At 40.1% G+C, this 26,451-nt stretch overlaps 1 protein-coding gene across 1 annotated transcript in view; it reads right to left on the minus strand.

Moving 5' to 3' along the window:
• Positions 1-26,451, minus strand: part of KCNH5 (potassium voltage-gated channel subfamily H member 5) — a 152,701-nt gene that overhangs the window by 70,392 nt on the left and 55,858 nt on the right. Inside the window, exon 7 of the mRNA XM_068682495.1 lies at positions 25,800-26,229. Within this exon, the coding sequence (XP_068538596.1) occupies positions 25,800-26,229 (430 nt within the window). The remainder of the gene's footprint in view (positions 1-25,799; positions 26,230-26,451) is intronic.

Consider the following 26,451-nt stretch of genomic DNA (forward strand, 5'->3'; position numbering starts at 1 on the left):
AAAGCAAACCCTAGCAGAAGAACCTGTGGATCCACTTGAGCAGAGCATGTTTCCTCACACTTGTAACAGAAAAATGGTTATTTATTTTCTGTCTTCAGACAACACTTTAAAGTGGGTTTCCTTTTACTAATACACATTTATTAAATTTCTCTGCTAATTAAAGAAGCCAAAACAATAGCTAAGGAATTGGAAAGTGCTCTAATGGAATTACTAGTTTGAGGTGGCTTGAATGTCATCATTTCCTTCTCCAACATAGCAAAATCTTGACAATTACATTAAAGATAAAAAGCTAGAATAAATGCTGCTGGCTTTTTCAAAGGAAACATCATTATGGATATTAACACCTTCTGTGTTAACAGTAATACATAGATTAAATATAGCAGCTTGAGTGACTGAAATGCCTATAAAGCATCTGCCACAAGATAAAGCGTAAAGAAAACTCAGAGGTGAGAAACACCCTGGAGAAACAGAATTAAAACAAGATCTCAAGCATATGCATACTATGACTTCCATCAGACTACAAATACAGTCCATTTCAATTTACCTCCATATTTAACCAATTATCTAAGCTATTTTGACATGAGGCTATGCAGCATTTATGGCTTTGTCATCATATCACAGCTCTCACTATAACATCCCTAGGCTCCAGAGACACAGGCTTTCCATTTCCTCTTGTCCTGTTCCAGGAGAGAGGTTAAGTGTTCTCTCTGCTCTTCACAGTGGAAAAACTTCCCCCCAGGCCAGGGAACATGTGGAAAGAGCCAGCCTCCCCACACATGCATCAATATAAGCACTACATACAGCGTCAAATGCATACATCATATATTATTTTATGAAAGATACATATATGTCCTTCCCTACCAGTAAATACAGCTTCTCCTATAAGCCTAGAGCACATGGTCATGCAACACATCCTTAATCCAGGACAGCCACAGTGTCAGCATGGGGCATACAAACAGCACCACTTTCCCACGAACCTCAAACATCTTTTAAGCATCATTTTCCCCATTCCAGCTTTTGCATACACACAAAGCCTCCCCAGACTCAGTTTCTTCCCAACCCTTCTCCCGATGCACATAATACTCTTCTCCTGCTCAAGCCTTCTCCATGTAGCAGTTTCAAAACTGGCAAACAAATCAAGCACCCACAAGGTGCAACTTTGCCAAAGATCTCTACAACACAGTAGAACCATCGGTATTTGCTTGCCACACAATAAGAACATGAGATTTCTTCAAGGAGCTCGCTGTGCTTGCAGTAACATAAGGAACATGTGGGCAGTTCTGTCAGCAAATGAGACCTCTGACTTTAAAAAAAAAAAAAAAAAAAAAAAAAAAAAAAATCTCTGACACCATTGCTTCTTTGGCATTGAACAGATGAAACACAATTAAGATTAAGACCAAAACACTGGAAGCACTAACATCCCTGTTTTTGGCTAGCTCTTCCAAAGCTTTTTGCATTACAGCTGTTTCAATGCATCATCTTAGAACTTTAATATTTAAATTGCTGAGACTGTTGAGAGGATCCAGAGTTGACATTTAATTTTTAAAAAAGAGAGGAAAAAAGGAGAGGCGGAGGCACAGCAGACAGAATCTGCCTTTTAATTAGATGGTGTTATTTAAATAATAATGGTAATGATAATTTCCACTGATAAGTTTTTACTTAGGATGGGTGAGGTAGCTACTTGGGAATTGAGTCATTGGAAGAGAGCAGACAGGAAGGAGAAGATGTTCAGAAACAATTTCAGCAATGTATTTCTTCCTGTCTTTTGTCCTGTACTCCTTATGACCTTTTTTGCCAGTCTTTTCACCATGTAGCTCTATTGCTTATGAACAACTGGGATAAACAAACAGAAGAGCAGTAAACCAGTCATCTGTGGTTTTTCAGACAAAATGAGAGTACAAAATCAACCAGCATTTCAAAAATACCTTCCTGCTGCCTACAGGAGTAATTGCTTAGCACAAGTTGAGATCAAACCCCACATTTACTCACAATAATCTTTTTCCTCTACATCGTATCCACATGGTGGAACATGAGCTTGATAATTAAAGGGCGTAGTAAACATGGTTCAGCAAAGCCCTTAGCTCAAGGCTACCCTGAAAACCATCTCTAAGCCACAGCTGCACAACTGCACATCACTGCAACCCTGCTCGTGGACGCTGGGACTCAGCACCATTCCCAGCTGCCTGTGCTCTTCTCTGCCCTTGGTAAATCAAATCTTAATGTCAAGTGCACAAGACAAAATAGGCATGCCTACGTGCCTTATTGTGGCAGCCAGTCAAAAGGACTTGCCACAGACAAAAGCGAGCAACTTTCAAGCAAACTTCCCAAATAACACGATCATTTCGGCCGAGTAGCTCGCAGAAAGGCACAAGAATAAAGAAAGGGAGTGAGCACAAAGTGACAAAAGGTAAGCAGCAGATGGTTTTACATAACTGGCAAAATGGAAAAAGTAAGGGAAAAAATCCTTTCATGAAAGGGGCTAAAATGTTGTAGATTAAAGTCTCACTTTAAAAATTAATGCACTGTGGGATGCTGAATAGTTCAAAAGAAGAAAAGTGACGGGATGCAAGTCTTTCATCTCCCCACCCTTGGCCTGTGCAAAGTGCCGGTCAGTAACTCTACATTCCTGGCTGGGTTCATATCCAAGCAAAGTGCACTCAAACCCTCCTCTTGCTCTGTGAGCCTGCAGACACCTCAACATCCACCCATTCCCAAATCCCACTACCTTACATCCTCCCAGAGGACCTAATTGCAATGATATGGTAATCAAGTTCACAAGACTCATCTTAGAGTAGTTTAATGTTCATCTAAGAAGCTGATACCTCCATCAACGTAACTTGCAACTGTTTGCCTACTTTTCCTACCCTAAATATCCCACAGTTTGGGGTCATAAATAACTGACTGTCTTTCATAATATATATGGCTATGTGCTTAAGGAGCATCATATAAATTCTCTTTCCACCACTACAGCCTTTAACCAGAAAGGAGGCAAGAAGGGCCAATAACAGAGGTCCACTGCTGATTTTAAAGTGCCAGATTCAAAGATATGCTTATGCAACCCCCCCACACACACACACTCAATGCTCAGGAGTAGAATTAGCAAAAGGATTAGAACCAGGAGGTCAAGGAATAAAATTTGTGATGGGATTAGAACCAAGAGGTCAAGGAATAAAATTCTCAAGGAGATTAGCAGTATGAGGTCAAAGAACCAAAGAATTACTGAAGGGATTAAGATCACTCCCTAGCTATTGCTATAGATGCTTCTTCCCAAAGCATTTTCTCTTCTGCACTTCAAAATAACACTGCTACAAAGAAAGCAGGAAGCTAGAAAATCTGATCAGTGGCACTAGCAATCACAAAGCAGCATATTCTCCTTACCCCAGGTGGTTTCTTCACCTACCAAGATGCTGAGAATATGCTTAGAAATACCCGTGGTGGTTTTTTTGTTGTTGGTGGTGGTTTTGTTTTGTTTTTTACGCTTTAGAGAAACAGATTTTACTCTTTTTTCTACAGTGAGCATTATGACAAACCCAGTGTCTGGATCTCAATGAAATCTGGGGAATGCCTGAAATGATTAAACTGTCCTCAAAGTGACCACAGATAATGTAGCCCCTGAACAAAATGAAAAGGTCAGTTGCTGTCTGGTTCCTGTCTTCTTGTTCTCCACAAAGATCTTTAGCTCCAACTGTTTACAACAGATTTAATTAGAAAGAGAAAAAATGATTCCATATTGTACTGAAATCACGTTTTACTGTACATTCAAATTTTCAAGAAGCAATCAAATTACTTTGCAGGTTATGATTTCCCTAATGACCTCATTTCTCTGCTTAGTTCTGTTGAACAAACAAACTTTTCAACATGCTACAGCATCTGTGCATTACTTTACGTAAGTCAAACTTTATAGCAAAGGGATTTGGCAACCGCCCTTCCTTTCACCACAAACATTTGTAAAAAAAAAATCATTAAATTCTTCAAAGTCTGCGCATGACCACTTAACGCACTATGAAGCACTCTCCTTACGTATTCTGGAGACTCAAGCACTACACATTTGAAACATCATTATTCTGAAGCAAAATAGCACGTTACTTCAATCAATTGCTCCTCCAATGGAGAAAGTCAAGTGGAGGAGGCAGGAGATGTCCCACGTGGGCAGCAGCCACCAAGACAGTGCGGTAGTAGCACCGTATGCCATGGTGAGGAGTTCCTCTCATACACGTTACCTTCAGGCAGCAGCAAGTGTCAAGTGGCAACACTTTCCAAAAGCTATTTTTTGCTTATTCCCATAAGGATTCAGCTGATCATTTTTCCATATTGCATCTCAGCACATGAGGGGAAAAAGGGGGACAAAAAAAAAAAAAAAAGAGATCCAATGCCTCAGTGGGTGGGTAATGCAGTATGGAGGCCATCTGTCCAAGGCAGACTCTTGCTGTATCTGCAGTAGCAGAGCACCGTTACAATCTGATTACACATTTCAGGTATCTCTTCTTTCAAAGACATAGAATTTCCTGTGTTGCAAAGCACAGCGATAATCCTTCATTTTTATGATTGACAGGTATTTATCAGAAAATTCTTGAAATTACAGAAAAGGTTAGGTGCTTAGAAGAAGTGAAACTGCAGTAACATAAGTCTCCTGAATCTATTTTTATTTGTGCTCTTTTTTCTTTTTTTTTTTTTTTTGATTCTTTGTCAAGCACATTTGGTCTTGGCAGGCTGAAAATGAGTCGGTGGTAGGGAAGTATTTGTGTACTCAGTCTGTTATATGCTGGATAACCAAAAAAAGTCACGTTTTCTATTTGAAAATTTTATTGCTATTGAAAAATATGCAAACATTTGCAGGGAACTACCTATAACACTTGTACAAATAAGTGGTGTTTTATGTTTATTGCTGCAATGCAATACAACATGCAGGATAATATGGTGCAATGTGAATAATGGTATTGAAATAAGAAAAACTTAATTATATTTTTATAGGGGAACAAAGCATATAAAATACTAGAAAAGTGACCTACATCGTTTGGCATTTCACAGCTCAATTCATACTGGAAAAGAATGTTTTTAATTTTATTTGAAAACATGCAGGCTTTTCTGGATGATGATTACATTGATCGTGCCTTCTGAAGGTGCAGCCCAGAGCACAAACCACAGGTATTGCCTCCGCAAGCGGTGAAATACAATTACTCAGAAAGGTCCTTATTGCAGGTTTCATGCCTCCACTCTCCACCCTTTGGAGTGTATTTATATAACAGTTTAAATCAAACACTTCCATACTTGTGTAATTTTAAACTAGTCTCCAGCTCTTTCCTCTCACTCCCCATGATCTAACAGCCTGTATGGGAGACTGACTGGGACCATTACAGGCATTATAGGAACCCGGTTAATTAACTCTAACAAAGCCATGCTGCCACAAGCGTGACAGCACTGACATCAAGTGCCACAAATATACAAGCTATCCCACAACCCAGAGAGCTAAATACTGTTTAAAGGAGATAAACCCACCAGCCAGTGCATGAACAAGCCACAGGTGGTTAAGCCACGTAAGGTAACGCTCCCCAGAACTGATGAAGCTCATGGGGTTTGGGAGCAGTGTGATTTGAGGGGGCTCCACTGAATTGAAAGGATAGTTATCAATTCTGTATTCGCTCTCAAGGTACTTATCGACTCCTCCATAAGTTGTTCTCCTCCCAAGTACACGGCAGTGCCGACTGCCCCATTTGCCTGCAGGTATTAGGCTGCTGGTTATTGTGCAAGGCAGCACACTCAGCGCTCAGTCATATTTACCATTTCTTAGGAGATTACCAAGTAACAAAGGAAAACATGGGCAAGGCAGGAATTTATCACCATTCTGCAAATCTGCTAAGGGAGCTCAGCTGCAGCTCTTAATTTCTATGCCTGCCTTGTGTGATCTGGCTAAAACGAAGCTATTGATTACAAAGGTGCTATCCGCGGGCTGCACTGCGCAACTCAGTGCATCCTTTCAAGCACGGATAAAATAAAGTAGGTTTCCAGCAACATCAAACTACTTCAATTTTCAGGTTTTTGAATGCTCAGAGTAATCTTTCTGAATCATGATTTTATAACAAATGAACATAATCCAACTCAAAAGTGTTGCACTGGTACATACAGAGTAAGCACGTTTCAGATGTGGCTGAGGGGACTCACTTTTGCTCATAGTTTAGACATTTTTAGGCAAAGTGCTTTCATAAGGGAAAGTACAACCACAGCAATTAATACAGCCCACTTGTGGGGATGGGCTGCACATAAATACACAGAATGGAAAAAGAAAGATTCGCCTACGATTGAAGGAATGATAAAAGCACAGCAATTATAAAAACAAAGCATCCAGACATGCACGCCAAGTTTATATATAAATTCACACCCACCCACATGCACTCAATATACATACAAAGAGAAACAGTCCTTTTTGCTTTCTCCTCCTTCCTTTTCCACAAAAATACACTGTTTCAGTTCCACAAACTTTTATGACAAAATATTTACTGGCAATGCGCGAACTCCCATGCTTCATGAAATGCTTTTATCTAAGCACAGCTGCGTAGTACTTACAAAGCTGCATCCGTGTTTCTAAGAAAATGTGGGATACAGATATCTACATTTAAGGTATTTTTACAATCCAACTCTTTAAGTCACATCCCATTTTAAAGTCCAGATGCCTACAATGGGCCAGATATATTGTGCCCTTAAAGCACCCATTTCTTCTAAATTAGTCTAAAAGAAAGCTAAAGGGGCCTAGGAAAATCAGTAATTTTTTATATCGTACACATTCTCAGTCAGGTGAGGTGAATTCTAGCCACAGGGACCATTTTTAAAACATTCTGCACAACCTACTAAAATTAATACTTTCTTATAAGGAACAACGTGCTTTTTTAGGACAACAGAGAATCCAAGTTTACATCCCCCCATGATACTGCTTTTTACTAGGAAAGCATGCAACCTGATGGCTGTTAAAATAAGAAGAGTCCCACAGCACACTGAAAAACTACAGCCTGAAGTCAAAAAAGAAAATCACATAACTTTAATTAAAAAAGATTATTGCTAAATCACTGAATTATGGATGTACTTTGAGCCTCAAGGGATAGACTCACTTCCTACCTCCACCTAAACCCGTCCTTATATGACATCCATAAGTTAAGTAACTGAGTCCTGAATTAGCAGAAAAACCACCAGTGGGATAAAACAGAAGCACTAATAGGGCATATTTCTAGGGCACAGACCAAAATGAAGGTCCAGTTTTGCGCTGACAGTAGAAATGATTGTCTACAGCTATTACCATAATACATCAGAAACTTTTTGTTGTTGTTGTTCGGTTTATTAGCTATTAAGAAAAAGAGGTTCCTCATTAAGGGCAACTTAGAAACAGCAGTGTGGCTTCCACTACATGGTTTAATCAGTTCTCTGAATCCCTGGGAAAAATAATCAGCTTGAACAGACATCCATATTGGTTTGGGTAAATTTGATTCTAAAATTAAGAAAAGAAAAAAAGCAGCACGATTAAAGTCCAGAATCATTTTCTTCTGTTATTCTATACAGACCTACTGACCATAGGGGCCTTCAAACTCCCCTCTTGCATGCTCCAAGCAGGAAATTCTCTCCTCTCTTCTACAAGCACCCTTCCTCTCCCAGTTTTTTCAGGCCAAGAAAGGAACTGACAGAATAAAAACTCAGGTATAGCGTTTCCATCTGACTATATTGCTTGTTTCACTTCACAGAATTTCTCCAAGACCTAAAATAAATAAGAGTGCCCTGTCTTCTGTGCAGACATTTCCATTGCAACCATGCCCCTAGCACAGAACAACTGCTCCACGCTTCACCCCAAGTTTTAACATGAACCCAGGTTCCTCATGACATCCCCAAAGCCATGCCCTTCTTCCTCCACAAGGTCTGGGTGCAAAGAGCCACACGTCTGCCATTTCACCCCCAGATTATCTCTGCCTTCAGTTTTGCTCATGTAGCCTTTCCAAGGCAGCCTTGAGAGTCTTTACAGAGACGGAGCCTCTGGGATCCACGCAAAGCACACAGATATGGGCTCTGCTGATGCGGTCCCCAAGAGGAAGAGGCAAGCTGGATCTTCCTCCTCGGAGGATTTAGTACAGAGATTTAGCATTTCTGGTGTTGCCTTAATCCTTAGAGATTTGTCAAACGGGACACCTTGCATTTTTGGAATAACTTTGCTGCACTCTCTGCTAAGTGCTTGATTAATGGACAGCCGCGTAGGTACTGATTGTGAAAAGGTTGGAGTCTCTCCTTTCCTTGGAAGCATGCATCACATTTTCCAGTGAAAAATGGGAAAGATTAAATCAGAAGCAAACAAAATAAATGCTATGAAATTGGCTCAAAGTGCTTTTTGAATATATTTTTAAATGTCTGCAATATTCTGTACTTAAAGACTTTGACAACATAATTCTGCACAAAAGCTTATCTATCCTGCAGAAAGAACACAGAGCACTAACCTCCCAAAGGAAAGAAAATGCTTACGCCTATTGTGGTGATAAATGTTTCAGAAGACAGCAGAAAATCTCTTTTCTAGTAGCACGAAGAAACACAGGGATCAAACCTTGCCGCCAGCCCATAGCCCAGCCCTTTATATACCCTGGGTTGGAAAACAGGCAGCAGAATTCCTGACTATAATTAATTTCAACCTTTTCTAATTTCAGCATGATCCATGCTTATAAATATTTTCATTAACCAGCCCATACAACACTTGGCTACATATTTAGCCTAATTAGATTATGAAAATGTTTTTAAATCAGGAAGGTTTAATTAGCAGCAATTATTTCACACACTATTTCTACTATGTTATGGGATGGCATGGATAATTTCGTAATGAAACTATAAAAACATTTTTCTTACAATTTCACATCCTACTGTGATGCACAACACCGGCTTCATATTCTGCACGTACAAATTGATGCTACCAACAGGCACAAAAAACCCTGAGCTGATATATACTCACTTTCATGTCTCAATGGCATAACTACACCCTAACTCAAGCCAGCTTGGCTTTCACATTAAAAAGAAAGGAGAAAAGAAAAAAAAAAAAAAAAAAAAAAAAAAAAAAAAAGATTGGGTCTGAAGTTTTCCCTGCTTTAATGAAAAGATGCCACATATTCTCCAAGATATTGTGCTCCACGCTCTATCTTGTCACAAAGAGTGAGCTGAAATTAGTATCAGCAAGACATTGCATGGTTGAGCCTATGAATCCTGCAGGTCTCCCTTCGCTGTCGAAACAGCGGGGGTAAAATTCTGGTTGCATGAAAATAAGCAGAAAAATGATGTCAGAAGTTTACCCTGGGACAACTTAGATGGCCTTATTCCAATTATAGCTGCAAGTAACTACCTAGCTGTATGCCAGGTCAACAGAGTTGTGCCACTTCAGCAATCTTTCAGGGGAAGACTGGGAAAAATAATACATTACCATCTTCATGGAAACTGTTTCAAGAAAAACAGTATATGAGGATAGAGTCCCTGAGGATAACAACGGGGTAATTGTCCAAACATCTTTATCCAACATATCAGATAACCAGACTGCATAAACACAATTTAGGGAAGTGTGTTGTTTTATACTTGCTTTTAAAAAGAAGTAATAGGATCAAACCCTAAGAAATTGATTTCTCAAAAACTACCTGTCCTCATTTTGTGACATTTTTCCAAGGGTATACTCTGCCTAGGACATTAACTTCCTTGGTATTTTTAGTTAGTTTTTTTTTTTTTTGAATGTGAAGCAAAGGAATAAAACAAAGGAAAGAGAATATTACAAATATAAAACCTATCATAAAATTTTATTTGGGGCAGGAAATGGAAGTAAGGTAATACTGTGTCCCACAAATGTATATTCAATGGGTTTTTGCCAAAATAAAGAAATTTAGTTTAAAGTAAGAAAGGGAGTTAAAATGTTTTTGCAGAGTGAGCAGTGCATTCCCCAGCCAAAATGGAGTTTCACCTCCTACTTTAAACTTCCTTCCTTTCCTTAGTCTAATTTGTTTTGGCCTGGTATTTTTCAGCCTCAAGGTGAATGTTTTTAGGAAACTTGAGGGAAAGCGAGTTCAGCTGTTTTTCATTTGTTGTGCTTGTGAAAAATACATTTTTTCATTAAATTCTGGAAGTACATGTAAGAGTAACAGCAGTTACAGTCAGAAGTGTCAAATTCAATGTAATTATTGATGACATTAGGAGAAAGCATACATACAGACTTCAAAAATATTCTTTCACTATTAAAAGCGATCAATACATTTTTTTATTTATGGTTGAGTTCAATTAATTATGCTTTTGTCTTAGGTTACTCCAAAATTTTGTAGACAGAAACAGGTTGCAAGAACAAACATGCAATGAGGTATAGCGCAGAAAGTTCAAACTGAGAATAAGCCATCAAAATTTTAATTAAAAAAAATACTAAGTAGTTTTAATTGGTTGATTGTGGGTTTTTGTTTGTTTGTTTTGGGGGGGGGAATGGGGGAGGAATCAAAAAGTAGATATATACAATATTAATCTACTCTTAAGATTTAGTTTTTAAACTGGCACTCAGGGAACTAAAATAGTACTCAGGGAGTTCAACATAAGGGATTAATGGTTTACCTTTACCTTGCCTGTTTCTTAAGCAGTTTTTACCTCAAATCTCCTGTTATAATTAGTATATGGGGGTTTTGGAGGGGAGGGTGAAAGGGAGCAGATCCTAAGCTAGTTTAAAATGTCATATGTTGTTTGAACAGAAACGGTGTACAAGATAAAAAACATGCTGCAAGAAATTGTCACGCCGGCAATGTAAGTCTCGACATTCTTCTTTAGAGTATTGTCCTGCCTTTAACATGGTAGACTTATGCCTACATACGTTCATCACATCCTTACCAGAGACACGATAATTTCAGCACAGTTCTGACCTTTTTCCACGTGCCCTTGCTATGTTAATCCTGGAACTATTTACCATTGAACATACTGCTAATGGTAAAAAGAACTGCCTCCTGCCCTATTTGGTAGGCTGCATCCCCCAGCGTAAAAGAACATATATTTTAATTCAGAATGAATTACGAGGTACATCTGATTTCTTCCCACCTATGCTGGTGAGATCCACATGAACTTTTGGCTATCCTGAAACATTCTGCCTGCAGGCTATTAGTACAGAGGACAGTGTGTTGCATTTACCTCTACCTTCACCTAAGCTTTTAAAATGTAGATTGGTAAAAATTAAATGTCTCCTGCACTCTCTGAATTTGACCTGAAGTCTGAACAGTCCACCAGTTACATAAACTGGAGTCCACCACTGGAATTCAGACTAATTCAGTGCAGACTTTTTTTCCCCTTTTGTGATTCCTGGAACATTTTCCTTTGTTTTTGTTGGCTCCCTCTAACTTGGAATGTGCTTTGGTAGCTATTGCCCAAAAACACGGGGAGTTCCTGCCCCAGACCATTTAACATTTAAACCAATAAATCAGGTGTAGGTTTGGAGGCAAAAAAAGAACCACAAAACTTATCGAACGCCAAAGCTCATGATTCTACGAAATGTCAGACCTGAAAATGAAACTAAAGGTTTCATATTCCTAGATGAGAGCCCTAACCTTTTGATATCTCTACCCAGTAGCTCTTGTTCCTCTGTTAAATGCTACCAGTTAAAAGAGAGCACAACCAACTCCTTCTCCTTTTCATCTATAGATGAAAGCACATTAGTTAACAACCTCCACATGCTGCCATTATACTGGTATGCAAAGTTGCTTTGTTTCTACAATTATAACCTGAAAGACAATAAAATATGAGAAAGTCTGATTCATTCTGACATTCTCATTGTAGTAACATAAAACCCATTAAAAATGTCAGGCCACCGCACAGATATCTGTGTCATATTGACACAATAACGTGCCTTTATCCACAACATAAATTTGGTTAGAAATATTTGTGCAGCACACAAAGGAGAAAATGAATAAATATCTGGTGCAGAGATAAAGAACACAGGACTCTGTTCCCTTTGAATTTATAATCACAAAGTGATATATTTCAGCAAACATCCTCTTTGTTGCTTTCTCAGCTGGCTGAAAATGGATTATAAGGTGAGGATGCATAACTTCTCTACGGTCCATTATTTCTTATTATCATCCAGATGGAGCTTGGCTATTAGAGCACCACTAAGAACTCTAATGAAGTGAAGTGTTTTAGATTACTAATTCTTCAACAGTGTGTTTGTGTATCAATAACAGACCATAAAAACAACAACAACCTGACTAATTAAGCTAGATCAAATCTGTTCAACTCTGCTTCCCACTCCCCCTATTCTGTGTGTTCATGGGGTGTTTGCTACTCATGAGGTTTCCATCTTCCAAACCCTCTAACCACTCTTTACAATCCTCCAAACATTTAGAATTTAATAGCTTCTGTTGCGTATTTGAGGTGTTTAAACAAAAACACATCTACGTTTAATCCATATGAATACTTTTCTAGTTATTCTGTCTGTAATGCAGGGGAGTTTAAATATCTTTCTCCCCTAAGCTGGCTAGAGAGTATTTTACTTGGGAAGACTCCAATATTCATCATTAAGGCCTCAGTTTAGCAAAGCACTTTAGGATCTCATTCATTAACACTTTATGATATTCCTCTGTGGGTTTTTTGTTTGTTTGTTTATTATTCCCAACAGGTTACACAGAAACTTAATTTAAGCACTTGCTTTCCTGGATTGCTCCAGGAATACTGGTTACAGAATATGTAATCCACCTGCAGCACCGGGCCTCACTCTGAAGCTTGGAAAAATAGATATATAATTTCAAAAACAGCCAAAGCAGGCTGTGGGATCTATGAAGTCACTAGCTTCCTAAAACTGTAATCCTGCTCCAAAGCCTGTTAACCTAGCATAGATAATGTGCATCTGCTACAATCCCTGAAAAATATTAAGGAAGTGCTGCCAACAAAAATTTATTATTTTGAAATGAAGACTAATGCTTCAGATAAATCTCCCTAACTCAGCCATATAAAATCTCATTTAACAGAAATGCTACCCCTCAGCTTCCCAGAAGAGTCAGCAGAGCGGCACTGACATCAGTGCAACCATGGACACCTGCCTGTTCCTACCCTAGAAACAGAAAGGGGATGCAGAGCTCAGTGGCACCAATGCCACCAGGTCCCACAGGACACCAGGAGGGTCACCTGTGTTTCACTTCTCAGCAGAAGCAGTTTTCAGCCCGTGCTAGAAGTGAAACCTCAGCAACCTGTCACTCATGCTCAAGCACATGCACAGTCCTGCACGTCACCAAACAGACCTCTTCTGCTAAAATGATATCGTGCATGAGGAAAAGGGGGGTTGGCCAAGGTCAGCCAAAGTTCTCCAAGGGTTGCTACCACACCACTAGTGCTACGTGCATCTTATATACTTGTTTTCCTCCTCAGTCTTCCTTCTCCTCATTCATCTTCAGATAACGAGGCTTAATTACAAGCTTTCTTGCATGACCAATCTTCACCCATATTTAATCATCCACATCCTCCAGCTCTTTCAATATTTCCTGACATGGCATTGATGCCAACAGCTCATTCTGCACTTCTTACCTTATTGACTTGCTTTGTTGCCTTTTTTTCCCCCCTTCCAAGCGTTAATGCAGAAAGATTGTGTTTGATTAACTAGAAAGTTACATTTCCTTTAGGTAAGGTGGGCTATCAATTTGGGCAGGAAATGTCTGCATTAATGAATCACAGTAGTAAGCTTCTTCATGCCTTAATTTCCTATTCAGAAATAATGGAGTGGAAGCATCCATCTGATTTTGTGCTTTAAAATGTTTCTGGTCAAGAAAAAAGGGCAAACAAAGCCTCTTCACTGTATAAAGAAATGACAGTGCTCCCAGCTCTTCCAAATAAGTGATCATTCTAACATGTCATGTAACAAATAATTTTCATACGTGGGACCTGGCAGAGATGGATGGTGACAGTTTACAATGTGCCTACATGAATTTTAGGTTCAAGTCCTAGTGACCTTCAGACAGGACTTAGGCTCTTAATTCCCTCTCAACTAGATTTGGAAGTTCAACCCATAAATGTTAAATACCGGAAATGGTCCTTTCATTATGGCTTGCAGCCAAAAAAACACTTAAAAGGTAAGCTCGCATTAAGCAACAATGAGGTCAGTGGGACTATTTGTGTGCTTAAAACACATCACGTGTTTAAGGTCCCAGTTCAGGAAAGCACTGGAGGACCTGACTGAATGTTTTTACAAGAACATTTAGCTGAACACCATACTTCAGTAACAAAAACTTTTAAAGCAAAGAAGTCAAACTCTCTACTGAAATTAATTTTCCTCTGTTTCCTGCAGATAGACTTGATTCAGACCAGAGGTTCTTCTTCCAAAAATAATTGAATCAAGATTTGTCAGCTCAAAATGATACCTTCCAAAACCATTAGAGAATATGAACACTAATGCACAGCCTTGTACTCAGGAAAAAAATTCTACTAAAACATTGTTTTAGTGTTTGACACCCTTGTTCACCTTTCAATGCCTTGCACAATTTGGACGACAACAGCATTTGTGATTTCCAGGGACAACTGCACACCAGTGCCTGCATGCACTCTTTATAGTTCCAATATGTGATATAGTGCAAATGTCAAGTGCAAACATACAGTCTCTACATCGCTGACCATTAAACTTCAGTAAGTGTTAAAAGATGGTCAACTACTTAGAGAAACTGAGCTTTGCCTTGCTTAACACGTAGCAGAACTTTTCAGCTGTAGGTTATTCTCACTGCAGCATCTCAGAAATGTTGGCTGAAAGGGACTTCAAGGGACTGCCCTGGTTCCTCTGCCGTACTGAGGCACGTGTAAGCATGCCTGGAGCAAGCCTGAGAGATACTTGTCAATTAAGTGGAGTCTAGCAAATCCAGTGGTGGCTTTGCCAGGGTCTGAAACTTCCAGCAACTGGAAAATTTTGCCCCATTCACAGAACTAGTCTTTCTGTCCTAACTGACCTGATTATCCCCCAGAAAACACAAGGGAACAACCATTTTTCCCTTTCAAGTGCATCCTTTCCATGGTAGGAGTCAATCTTCATGTTCCCCTTCAGCTTCCATCAACTTAAACCAAGTAAATAGTTCCCTCAACTGTTCCCCTGAGATTCTGTCTTATAACAGATTTTATTGATCTCCTCTATCTCCAGATGGCCTACAGCTTTCTTAAAACCCCATATCAAAAAGATACCTCACCAGCCCTAATCCCAGGAGAATAAACTCTTTCCTCAGCTTGCCTATTACACTGCTCCTGATGCTTCCCTGAAAAAGATTTACCAGTTGTGGCCCAGTGCTGCGTGCAGGTGCCTAACACTCTCCTCCATCCTTATCCTCCAAGATCCTCTCCAGCCTCACAGCAGCAGAGCCAGTTATTTCCTGTACTCTGCTTACGCATTTGATTTGCCCTCCTTACACACAGTGTATTGCTCTTGCCTTGACTGACATTCACCTTGCTGCTTTCAGGATGCCTCCCCCATTTATTGGGATCATTATGGATTCTGATGCTGTCATGTAAGTCACTTGCAACCCTTCCCATAACTCTCCCGATGTACTCTCTCTGTTCTGCCACTCAACTCTGCTAATGAAAGCACTGATTTAAAAATCACACACGGGGCAAAGACATCCCTGGCAATTCCTTCTGGGTTTGACAGTGAAGCCCTTGATTACTTTTGAGAAAGGTTTTTCAATCAGTTGTTGCTGACTTTGCTATGATTGTGTTGAGATCATCTTTCACTCATTTACTATGAGACTGCCATGCAAAAAAAGTGTCAAAAGCCTCTTAAAATGCTCAGATGCATCTTATCTACTAGATCCTTCTTATTCAATAGGCAGTTATCTTGTCAGAAAGAGAAATCATATTAACTTGCCATGAACTGAACTCTTCTTGACAAATACATGCTGGCTGCTGGCCAGCAGAGAACTATTTTTAGTCATTCGTGACCAAAATATTCCTATTGGAGCACAGCAGGATTTTTTGACTCAGCATGGGGTGGGAGGGGAACACACAGCAGGTACCCAGGGGAGATGGGCCATTTGGGATGCTATCCTGTCCCTTCCTCCAAATCACAGTGAAAGGGGTAAATGTCTTTAAGGAGGAACCTGCAGTCATACTCCCACGTTGGGTATGCTTCATCCAGTGGGAAAATTCTTCCTGATTCTAACAAGGTTCTTGCCAAAAAAGCTGCAGGAAAGATGACTGAAGAAGAAAGATGTGCTGGCTCAGCCTCAGTGCTCTTAGTATTTTTGAGAGAAACACGACATCGTACTACTTCAGACTACGGAAAGGAAGCAGTGAGAAACCAACCACTAGTATCTGTCATCTTTTATACAATTACCTGACATCTCTTAGTACCACCAAACATGTTACATTACCACAAGCAGCAGTGCAATAATGAAATCTCCCGGAAATCTGGGCTTTTTATTTTTCTTGTAAAAAAAAAAAAATAACAGCTCTTTCATAACGGCTCTTTCAGCCTCTCTGGACATGAAATTTCATCACCTTTTTCAGTTCTGAAATTCAACACGAGAAAATTTGGACAAGAAAATCTTTTAACTGAGATTAAAAATAATTGGATTTTCAGGCCTGATTCACTGACATAATTCAATTCTTCCATAGTGGGACATTTCCTAAAATGACTTATCTCCTCAGTCAGTCCACCTCCCTTCCCAACAACTTTCTGTACCCTCTGGTTAATAAACCACAGGTGTTCACTGTGACTCAAGCTGGCCAATATTAAGGAGATTTAACTGCAACCACCTGCTTTACCCACTGAAACACAGTGCCCACCAAGAAGCAGAGCTCCACTGAAATTAATGGGCAAGATCTGCTTGGATCAGTGGCCTGAGCCCTTGCAGAAAAGCATTTGCAGAGAGCATTTATGCAGCACTCCCTTTTGAACACCATCCACACCCTTATGAGTACAAAATCAAGCCCCGCAGATTTCCAAGGATCCCAGTGAGGACACAGGTCTAGATCACTCATTTGGCTTTCTGAAATTTAGAACACAATCACTCCAGCCTCCTCCATCCAAGTGGTGTAATACCTTGGGGGTTATCTTTTATCTCAGATTTGTTTACCCTCTAGCATGACGTGCTACAAAGCTGTGCTGTGTTATGATTGACTTGAATGCATTTGCTGATCTAGTTGGATTAATTAAAACTTTGCTTCCTAAGAAATACAGATGTTATAAGTAATCTGGGACAATTTGATAATTCCCCTGAGAAAATCTCAGGTGGTTGCTTGCACTATGTGAGAACAAAAGCACAGTGGAAAGGTTGATTTTCCACATTTAAGTATTTAATTTATATAATAGCAATTTTCAATTTTAAATAACAGTTCAATAGCACTAAATAACATTTCTTCAGACTTACCTCTCCCACTCACTGCCCCTTCTCTCTTGATACCATAAATTCACTAAATATATAAAGCCAATAATAATAAAAGTGAAGTTTATGTAAACACGTGCTAGATATAACCTTGCAAAAATTCCCATAAAGCTTCCCAAGGAGGTTGTTTAACAGTTTTAAAGCTGTTTGTATAAGACAGTCTTACCATAAACTGAATATCTTAAAATCTTATTGCTATGTCAGAGTTAAAGCAAAATAAGGCGCCTATGCCCCTCACGGTGCTTCTGTCAATTAAACTCTTTGCATCTACCATAACCTACCTCTTTGCATCTACCAAACTCTTAATGAAAAAGTACATGTTGCTACATCTTTTACTATCTACTTGTTTCTTTTTTCCTCCCTTTTATCCTTTTTTTTTTCCCCCTATAGGCTACTGATATGTTTATAGTATAAGCCTTTTCTATGCAGCTGCTTAGAGAAAAGGAAGATCGCCAAGTTTGGATGCTGAGACCATTACCCTGCCCCGGAAATCCTCTGCCTGCTCCTGCTGTGAGAAACCACTGAGACTGCAAATAATTAAAAGAGATCACACAAAAACCTTGATATTTTTGCTTTGTAGAGCTAATAGTGTTTGGACTGTGGTCCAGAAGTCCAAAAATGCCAAAAAGATTTTTCACTGGCACTCAAAAGGGCAGATTTCCATTGAAAGTCAACTTAATTTTACTTTGTGTCACTTCCTTCTTTGTGCACTGATGTGCAACTGTGGATAAACAATTTTACTTTCTTCTGATCCCAAAGTTAAAGAATTTATCACCTTTCTCATTGCCTCCTCTGAAACAGCAGACAAGTGAATTTAACCCAATGTCCACATCGTATTGCTGACTTAGCTGTGCAGAAAGCCTTACCCCTGGTCTTGTAGGTGACCTGCAGCCTTTAGAAAACCTTCCCTCAAGCTCTGAAATATCAAGATATGCTCACTTCAAAGACAAGGGGTAGTGGGGAGGCACAGCTTTACTGTTGGCATTTCATCCAGTGGGATAAAGGTGATGAGGCCAAATGCCAACCCACCCAGAAGGAGACAGAAATAATCCAACTGAATCCTTCTGAGGAAAATCTTTGGCACCCAGTCTCAGTGAAGAATTGGGAGGGGACTCCTTTGCTGTCAAGGAACTTGATATGTTTTATTTTACAGAGTTCCTAGTACCATAGTATTAGATGCAAACACACCACAGTATCAACTGCTTAAAACCATGCGGGATCAAGCACTCCTTTACTGCAAGGCCATCCCCACATCAACACCTCCTCCTTCATTAGCCCCAAGTCTCTTACAAGGCCAATTAGAAACTGATGATTTCCTCTAGACAACCTCCGCCTCCTCTAACAAAATGCTGTCTTTGAGCTGTGGTTGTTAATGCACAATTGAGTTTGCAGCTTTCTGGGTGGGTGCACGCTTATACAGAGGAACAGGACAGAAGACGTCACACAGAAGAGCTCCTCGTTTGGAAGCATCCTCGTGCTCTCCTCTGAGTGAACCTTGATATGGCACATTTTGCCACACCATGTAGTAAGTGCAGGTTGTACAATATGAAAGATCATGAAGGTGTGAGAAGCTGCTTCATCCCCCCTTCACTGGGCCAAATTCTGTAGAACACTCAAAACTTTGCTGAGACAACCCTGGCAACAACCTGCAAGCGATTCCCTCCCAGGGGTGCAGGCTGTGCACCCCACCTCACTGCTGTGGCAGCATCCTGCACCCACCTCTGGTTTGGGGGTTATATCTGTAGGCAGTCAAAGCAGCTAGAGCTCACTAGCAGGGCTGTGCTGTTGTTCAAAGACATGTTTCCCCTCACTGGCTCTCATTTTATGAAACTGTAAGGAGCAAGCTCAAAAATCAACACAGGTCCTCTACTTCCAAGAAGCATGAACCCTCCTGTGGCTCCTGGGTGGGTGGTGCAGGGCTGCATCCCTCCCATGTCAGACATCCCTGCAAGAGAAGAAAACACCCTCACACAGCACTGACTTGTAGGCCGCCCTTAGAGCACAGCTGGATTTCAGTCAAACACCCAAGATGATGAATTCCTACAGATGTAAATAAAGGCTTCTCATGTTACTATCTTCTGCTGTGCAAACTGTGATTTCATCTACGCTGCTGGTAACGATTTTTGCTAGAAGGTGCTGTCTTACACATACATTTTTCCTCGGGATCAAAAATTAAATCCTATGGACCCTTGGGATTGTTTTGCCTGGAGGTCTGCCAGATAAGCGCTTTCCTACAATTATACACTGTTGTGTCAGTGTGTGGGTTTAGCCACTGCTTAACAAATTTACTAGATAAACCTCCGTGATTCATACAAACAGCACTCAAATGGCTAACTGCCACATATTGGCAGGGAACTGACTAATGTTACTTGAACAATGAAAGAAACCATTTGAATAATGAATCTGGTTTTGGCAATCAATGGAGAGATGACTGACAGTCCATGTCACCACTCCAAAACAAAAGCTGAGCAACAGCGAAGGCAGTGCCATGAGCACTCAGCAGCCTTTCACTCACCTGTTGCTCACTTTGGGAGCATTTGGCAACACCAGGTGCACCTGATCTCAGCAGGAATGAGCATGTCCTGCTCTCTCCATTTAGTAAAATTAAAAGAGCCGAGCAGGGTCTCAAGAGGAACTCACCCATGCTCTCCTTCATCAGCTCTCCCCTGAACAACAACAACTCGGGGTCAAAGCTATGGCAGTTGTGTCTGTTTTCTTTTCCAACCTGCAAATTGCTATCAAGAGTACCTTTAAGATGAAAACAAGAAGTCAGCATTTCAAGCCATGAAATTAGCAACTGAGTTTTGGAACAAGCTGCCTGGAAATTGTTCCAATAGCTGGCAGGAAGGACTAATTTTCCAGAGAAGGTATCCTGTACAACCACAATAACAAATCCTTCTGCTCATACACAAAACCCATTTGTATTAACAAACCTGTCTTCACCATAATTTAAAACCAGTCATTGAAAAATAACAACTCTTCCCAAACCACCCCCACATAAATCTGAAAGTAAACAGAAGCCAAAGCAAGCTATGTATATAATAGATTTCAGTATCTCCCTAAAGCAAGAACAACAAAGCACCATTCCTGAGCTCTTCTGGGGATGGACAAATGACTAAGATTTTTCTGGGACTTTCACATCCTGAGAAACAGTGAAGTATACAACGTTCATCACTGTTTTTGCCTTCGTTATCTTGTTCTGACCTTCCCATACAGAGAGAATCAGCACAGCACTTCAACCACTGCAGAGTGGAATATACTGCATTTCTGTTGTTGCTGAGAAGAAATGTGTTGTGGGGTTGGGCACGCTCAGCTGGACAAACAACTTCATGTAAATGCTGCATTTATGGGGCTAGACTGGCCGTGCAATCTGCACTCTCTCTTTTGGAGTTATTTCACTATATTGTTGCACATGGTCAGGGCCAAACTCATTGCTCTAGGTTACACAAGAAGCACAAAGTTAACTGCGACCTTTGGAGTTGCAAGCTGGAAATCTGGCCACTTTTCTCCAACTGGAACCAGAGGAGGGAAGAAGGCATACAGCAGTACACAGACTCCTATAGCTTAAACATTCACATTGGTTTCTTCAGAAAAATCTCATCTCTCCCAAGATTTCATCCTGCCACATTACTACCTTCCCCAAGATCACTGTTACCTTTTACAGACTTTCTGCCCACTGAAGTGCTTTGTGCCGTATTGTGAGACAGTAATGGTCTGTGAACCAAAAGATTTTTTTTCTAGCTTCTTCCATAATACATTCCTTTTTTGTGAAAGGCACAAAAACAGTTTCACATCTACATCTATGGGTGTGTTGCAGAAGCCTAAAGCCTGCCTGTGAACTGAGCTAAAGCAAAATGCAACAGAAGAGACTGGCTGACTTTCTTCCTAGAGATGGTGAGCTGACAGAAGCTAATGGGAGATTTACAATAAAGGTCCTTCCTGAATGATAAATGATTCCTTGGCCATTCAAAGGATCTGACTGACCTACCCATTTCTTCTGTTCTGTGCAGCAGAGGGGATGAAGTGACCTATATCAACACAAAAGCTACAACAAATCAGATTCTCAATGCATATTCAGCAACTCTAAGCAACAAATGCAGAATAGGTATTTAAACAGTAACCCTCACCATGGGATGCTTTATGTTTATTTTTAGCTTTTCAAAGTGCTGAAAAGCAACAGAAAAAATACTGAATAGCACTGCATGCTGAGAAATGGAAGGTAGGGTAAAAAGAAAGCTGAAATAAGCTCCACAGGATGAGGTTAAATTACTCAAAGCCCTCTTTCCTGTAAGACACAAGGTGATATATCACAGTCTAAATATCCCACCTGGTTCTGTCCTCAATGAACAACCAAGTAACAAAATGCCTATCAAACAGAAGAGCATCCGCATTCATCTTGGTTTCCCCCACCACCACCCTGCATCGTGAAATGCTGTATCAGCAGCTACAGAGTCCTAATCTGTCTCTTTTTAACAAGCATGCAGCCCTACCCACCAGAAGGATTTGCAAATCTCTCCAAACCCTACTCCCAAATCCCGATAACTTTGCCAGTGTGAATAGGAAACTGCTGGCATGCAGAACAAGCCACCGCTAGCTGACAACGCAGCAAAGAATTTCCTTCATATCTGAAGTTTGCATGAGTAGGCAGCTGGGACCATGATGAATTACTATCTCTGATTCCAGTGCTAAGTATAAGACATTTATTTGGCAGAGTCTGTTAGGAAAGACACTGCCAATATCAACTACTGGTATTAGTAAACTTCTTCAGGAAAGCTACCAAAGGTGCTTCACAGTCTCTCACTCTCTCTGAACAGCTTACAAAAGCAGTTCAGGGACCAGTGTTTTTTCACTGATTGAACTGTAATTGAATTTTGCTGAATTCTTAAAAAGAAAAAAAAAAAACTTTCAAAAGAAGAATGAACTTTTTTTTCCCCCTGAAAACAACTCAAAGGAATCATTTTCCATTCTTATTTACATCTTTTCTTGGGGACAAAACCTCTTCCCAGTCCCACTGGCCACTTTGCCTGAGAAATAGCATTTTCAGTCATTGCTTGTGTTTTCCTGCCCTGTTTTGGTGTTATACTGTCATGTTTTCAGCAACTGGCACTGCAAAGCATGTTTACACAATCCTGCAGGTCTGATTTCTCTGCAGAAATATTCCAAGTAAAATGGTATGATGGTATCCATCTGGAAGTTGGCTTATTTTCTAACCAGTATTCAACCAACCAAACAACTAACTCTTTGCAGTCAATTCATACATATCACTATGATGAAAACCTTCAAATCTTCATTTATATAGTCGTGAAAGATTCAACCATTTGATCACAATTGGACATTTTTACACTTTTAAATAATCTAAAACAACAACAAAAAAAAGCAAAAAAAAAAAAAAGGCTTCTTTTGCTTGTACCGTTCCTGCATGCCTCAAATAAGTATTTTGATGGCATAATTTATGTGCAATAAGTAAACTCAGTTTAGTCCTTAACTGTCCTTTTGCCCCACTTCTTGTGTTTTACACTCTAATCTTGACTTTGCCCAGATGCTTATAAACTTACTCATTATTTTCCAACCACTAGACTTACAAGTACTGCATATAAAGTGGACATGTCTGTGGGCTAATAGATTTGCAGGTAACACAGGAAATCTATTAAAATCAACCAGTGGCTTTAATAATGGTTGCTGTCAATGTCAACTTTGATACTGCCATGTAATTTGGGATCGAGTGCACCCTCAGCATATTTGCTGGTGACACCAAGCCGTGGGAAGGGCTGCCATCCAGAGGGGCCTGGGCAGGCCTGAGAGCTGGGCCTGAGAAAACCTCATGAGGTTCAACAAGGCCAAATGCAAGATCCTGCACCTGGGCCGGGGCAATCCCAAACCCAAACACACGCTGGGCAGAGAATGGATTGAGAGTAGCCCTGAGGAGAAGGACTGGGATGAGATGAGAAGCTCGACATGAGTTGGCAATGTACGCCTACAGCCCAGAAAGCCACCTGTGCCCTGGGCTGCACCAAACACAGCGTGGGGCTGGAGCACCTCTGCTGCAGAAACAGGCTGAGGATGTTGGGGGTGTTCAGCCTGGAGAAGAGAAGGCTCCAGGCATACCTTACAGCAGCTTTCTCATAGCTACAGAGTGGCTGGGGAGGGACCCTTTGTCAGAGAGTAGACTGATAGGGCAAGAGACAACACAGAACAAATACAAAGGAGGTTACAAGCTTCATTTCCCTTCACTTACTGATGCCATGTTACTATTTTGTTATTACTACAACACTATTATTATTAATTATTTTATGGCTCTCACCTCACCCTAAATCATTTACCACTGCTGTTGGGACACTCCTCTGCAGGGCAACAGAAGTATCCCCGAAAGCCAGAGGAAGAGAGATCACCACATTTAAAGTGTTCCAAACGCATCGTATTCCCCAAATCCCCAGACTTCTGTGAATACCACCAACCACTTTCAACAAATACCCAATCAGCACCTACAGGCTTTCCTTAACCCAGCTGCCATAGCTCATTAATGATCTAGCTTGGAGATTTGTTTTTTTTTATAGACTTTGTAATGTTTTGAAGCACATCAAACCATCATGTAACGATGCTGTTCAGCACAAATTTCATTGCACCACACCGCAAGCAGAGTCCTAAAACCACAACCTTGTTTTTAAATAAGTATTTAAAAATTGCAAAATAAACAGCTTCAATCTTCTGAAGATCTAGAAAGACTTCAGTAAGAAAACTTCCTTTTTATGGTTCAGTATTTCTCTGAGATGAGCTCAGAGTGTTAGCGGAGATAATTATCAGAGAGATTATGCAGATCTTATTTTCAAAAGGTTTTGTTTGCTCTCTTGTTACATAATTGCTAAGTACTCGTATGAAGCTTAGAAAACCGAAAGCATCAGAGAAACACCAAGCATTATTTATTTAAAAGAAAAATATTTTTCCCAAACAACGTTAACATTTTTGGCATTCTTTGCTATATTTTGAAATGTTCTGTTAACCTCTAGAGCTGCTCAGTCATCCAACCTTGGCAGCACTGAAAATCAGAAACGTGCCTTACCACTACTGGTTTTGGACTATTTTAGAAGAGCTGAGAATCAGAAGGAAGCAGGGGAAAAGTGCAACATAGCATCTTGTGAGTTCTTTCACTTCTAGACTTGCTGGTGACAAAGGTCACCACAGCGTGGAGACAAAAACGGGTCTTGTTTTAAGTCAAACCAGTGTAATAAAGTACACAGTCACCGTGGAATCACTAAATGGTGTTTTTTTGAGAAATGGATGAATCCACTTCAAGCACTTCCAAGCCTGTTCAAGTCTATAAGCAAAACTCAGACTGAATGAATTTGAGCATTGTAACTCTTAATCAAGTTCCAGTCAAGATCTTTTCAATGTGATAGAAACCATCTTTAAATTATATAGAAGAAGCCCTGTGGTGAAGTAGCTCTTTCTCCAGTTCAAGATTAACCAGCCACAGTTCAAGATTAACATTACATCATCCCTCTATTGTCAATAGGCAACGGGCATACCAGGTGAGTACGAACAGGCACTCCCTGATCACGTCTCAGACCTTATGGCCTGGATCATAGCCCAGTCTGAGAAGTACCAGAACTGTACATTCTGGAAGATACCGTAACGGCACAGTTAATATAAATACAAGTATTGCTGTATCTGAATTGTAGCCAGGATGGAAATGTACTGATTCATAGTTGACTGTCTCACAGAACCACAAATAATGGTCCTGAGCGAAGAGCCCCTTAGGCTTTCTGGGATTGCAGCGGGCTGTGACCCAGTGACTCCCCCTGAGCTGGGACACCTTGAAGACAAACTTCTCCTGGTACATGATCACCCACTGATTAATGCCAACACATAAAGTGTAATTCACCAAGGGGAAAAATCCTTAGGCATACAATTCACTGCACTAAGTTTCATGTGAACCTTGCCATTCTCGAATCTTTAATTAAGTCGCTGTTTTAATCATAACTAATTTTTGTTAAATTGCTATATCATATCAATAAACCTTAAGAGCTCTTAGACATCACATAAATCCAATTTATACCACTATATTAAATTGGCAAATCATTAAGTGCTGTTAAAATTCGCAAAATCTAATCTCATGATTTATTAACAAATCCTACTTCCTGTTAAGTTCGAGTTTGTCTAAATTAATTCACAACAGGCCCTAAATTTAATATACAATTACCATTGGACACATTTTTGTACCTACTACACTTAGTCTTGCAAACAAGTTAAAAGCTATAGCAACCACATAGTTTCAGCTTCTGTGTTTAATGATAATTCCAAGTTCATTCCACGATTATTTACAGTTACTTCATTTTTTCTAGGGTGTCAAAAAAGGCTACCACATGTATTCTTATCAACTATCATACTGCGTATGCAATTATCTTCACCTTAAGCACAATAAAATCAAATTCTACTTACAGCCAACCATCATCATGGCCACCGAAAAAATCTTCTCTCCATCAGTGGTTGGTGCTATGTTTCCAAATCCTATCGTTGTAAGGCTTGTCATGGTAAAGTAGAGAGAGGATATGTACAAGGAGTCTTTACTGGGTCCTCCTTCCCACTGCCCTGAGCCAGTGGTGTTGTATCGATATGGTGTCCCGATACTCAGTGCCAACTGGTAGAGCCAGCTGTCTGTTTTGATTGTATTAGTGACTTCATCTATAACTTCATAGTCCCCAATGCTGTACCATATGCAGGCTAGCCAATGGGCCACCAGTCCAAACACACACACCAACAATACCAGTACAGCAGCACCATATTCCAGATAATGGTCCAACTTCCTGGCAACTCGACCAAGTCGGAGAAGACGCACCACTTTTAAGGAACTGAAGAGGCTACTGATCCCCTAGAAAAGAATAAAAATAATTAATTCGTCAGAAATATCCTGGTGGTTAATAGAGAAATCTGTGCAGAGATTTCTGCAGCTGCTATAAACCTTCCTGCATAATTTTTTAGCATCCCAGATGACAGATAAGAACAAACTGCTCTCCCCCTCCAGTACTTTTGGCCTCATCAGGGTAAATCAAGTTTGGCATTCAATAGGTGAATAAATTACTTAGATCAAGCT

This window comes from Anas acuta, chromosome 5 (assembly GCF_963932015.1).
Source record: "Anas acuta chromosome 5, bAnaAcu1.1, whole genome shotgun sequence".
Lineage (NCBI taxonomy): Eukaryota > Metazoa > Chordata > Aves > Anseriformes > Anatidae > Anas > Anas acuta.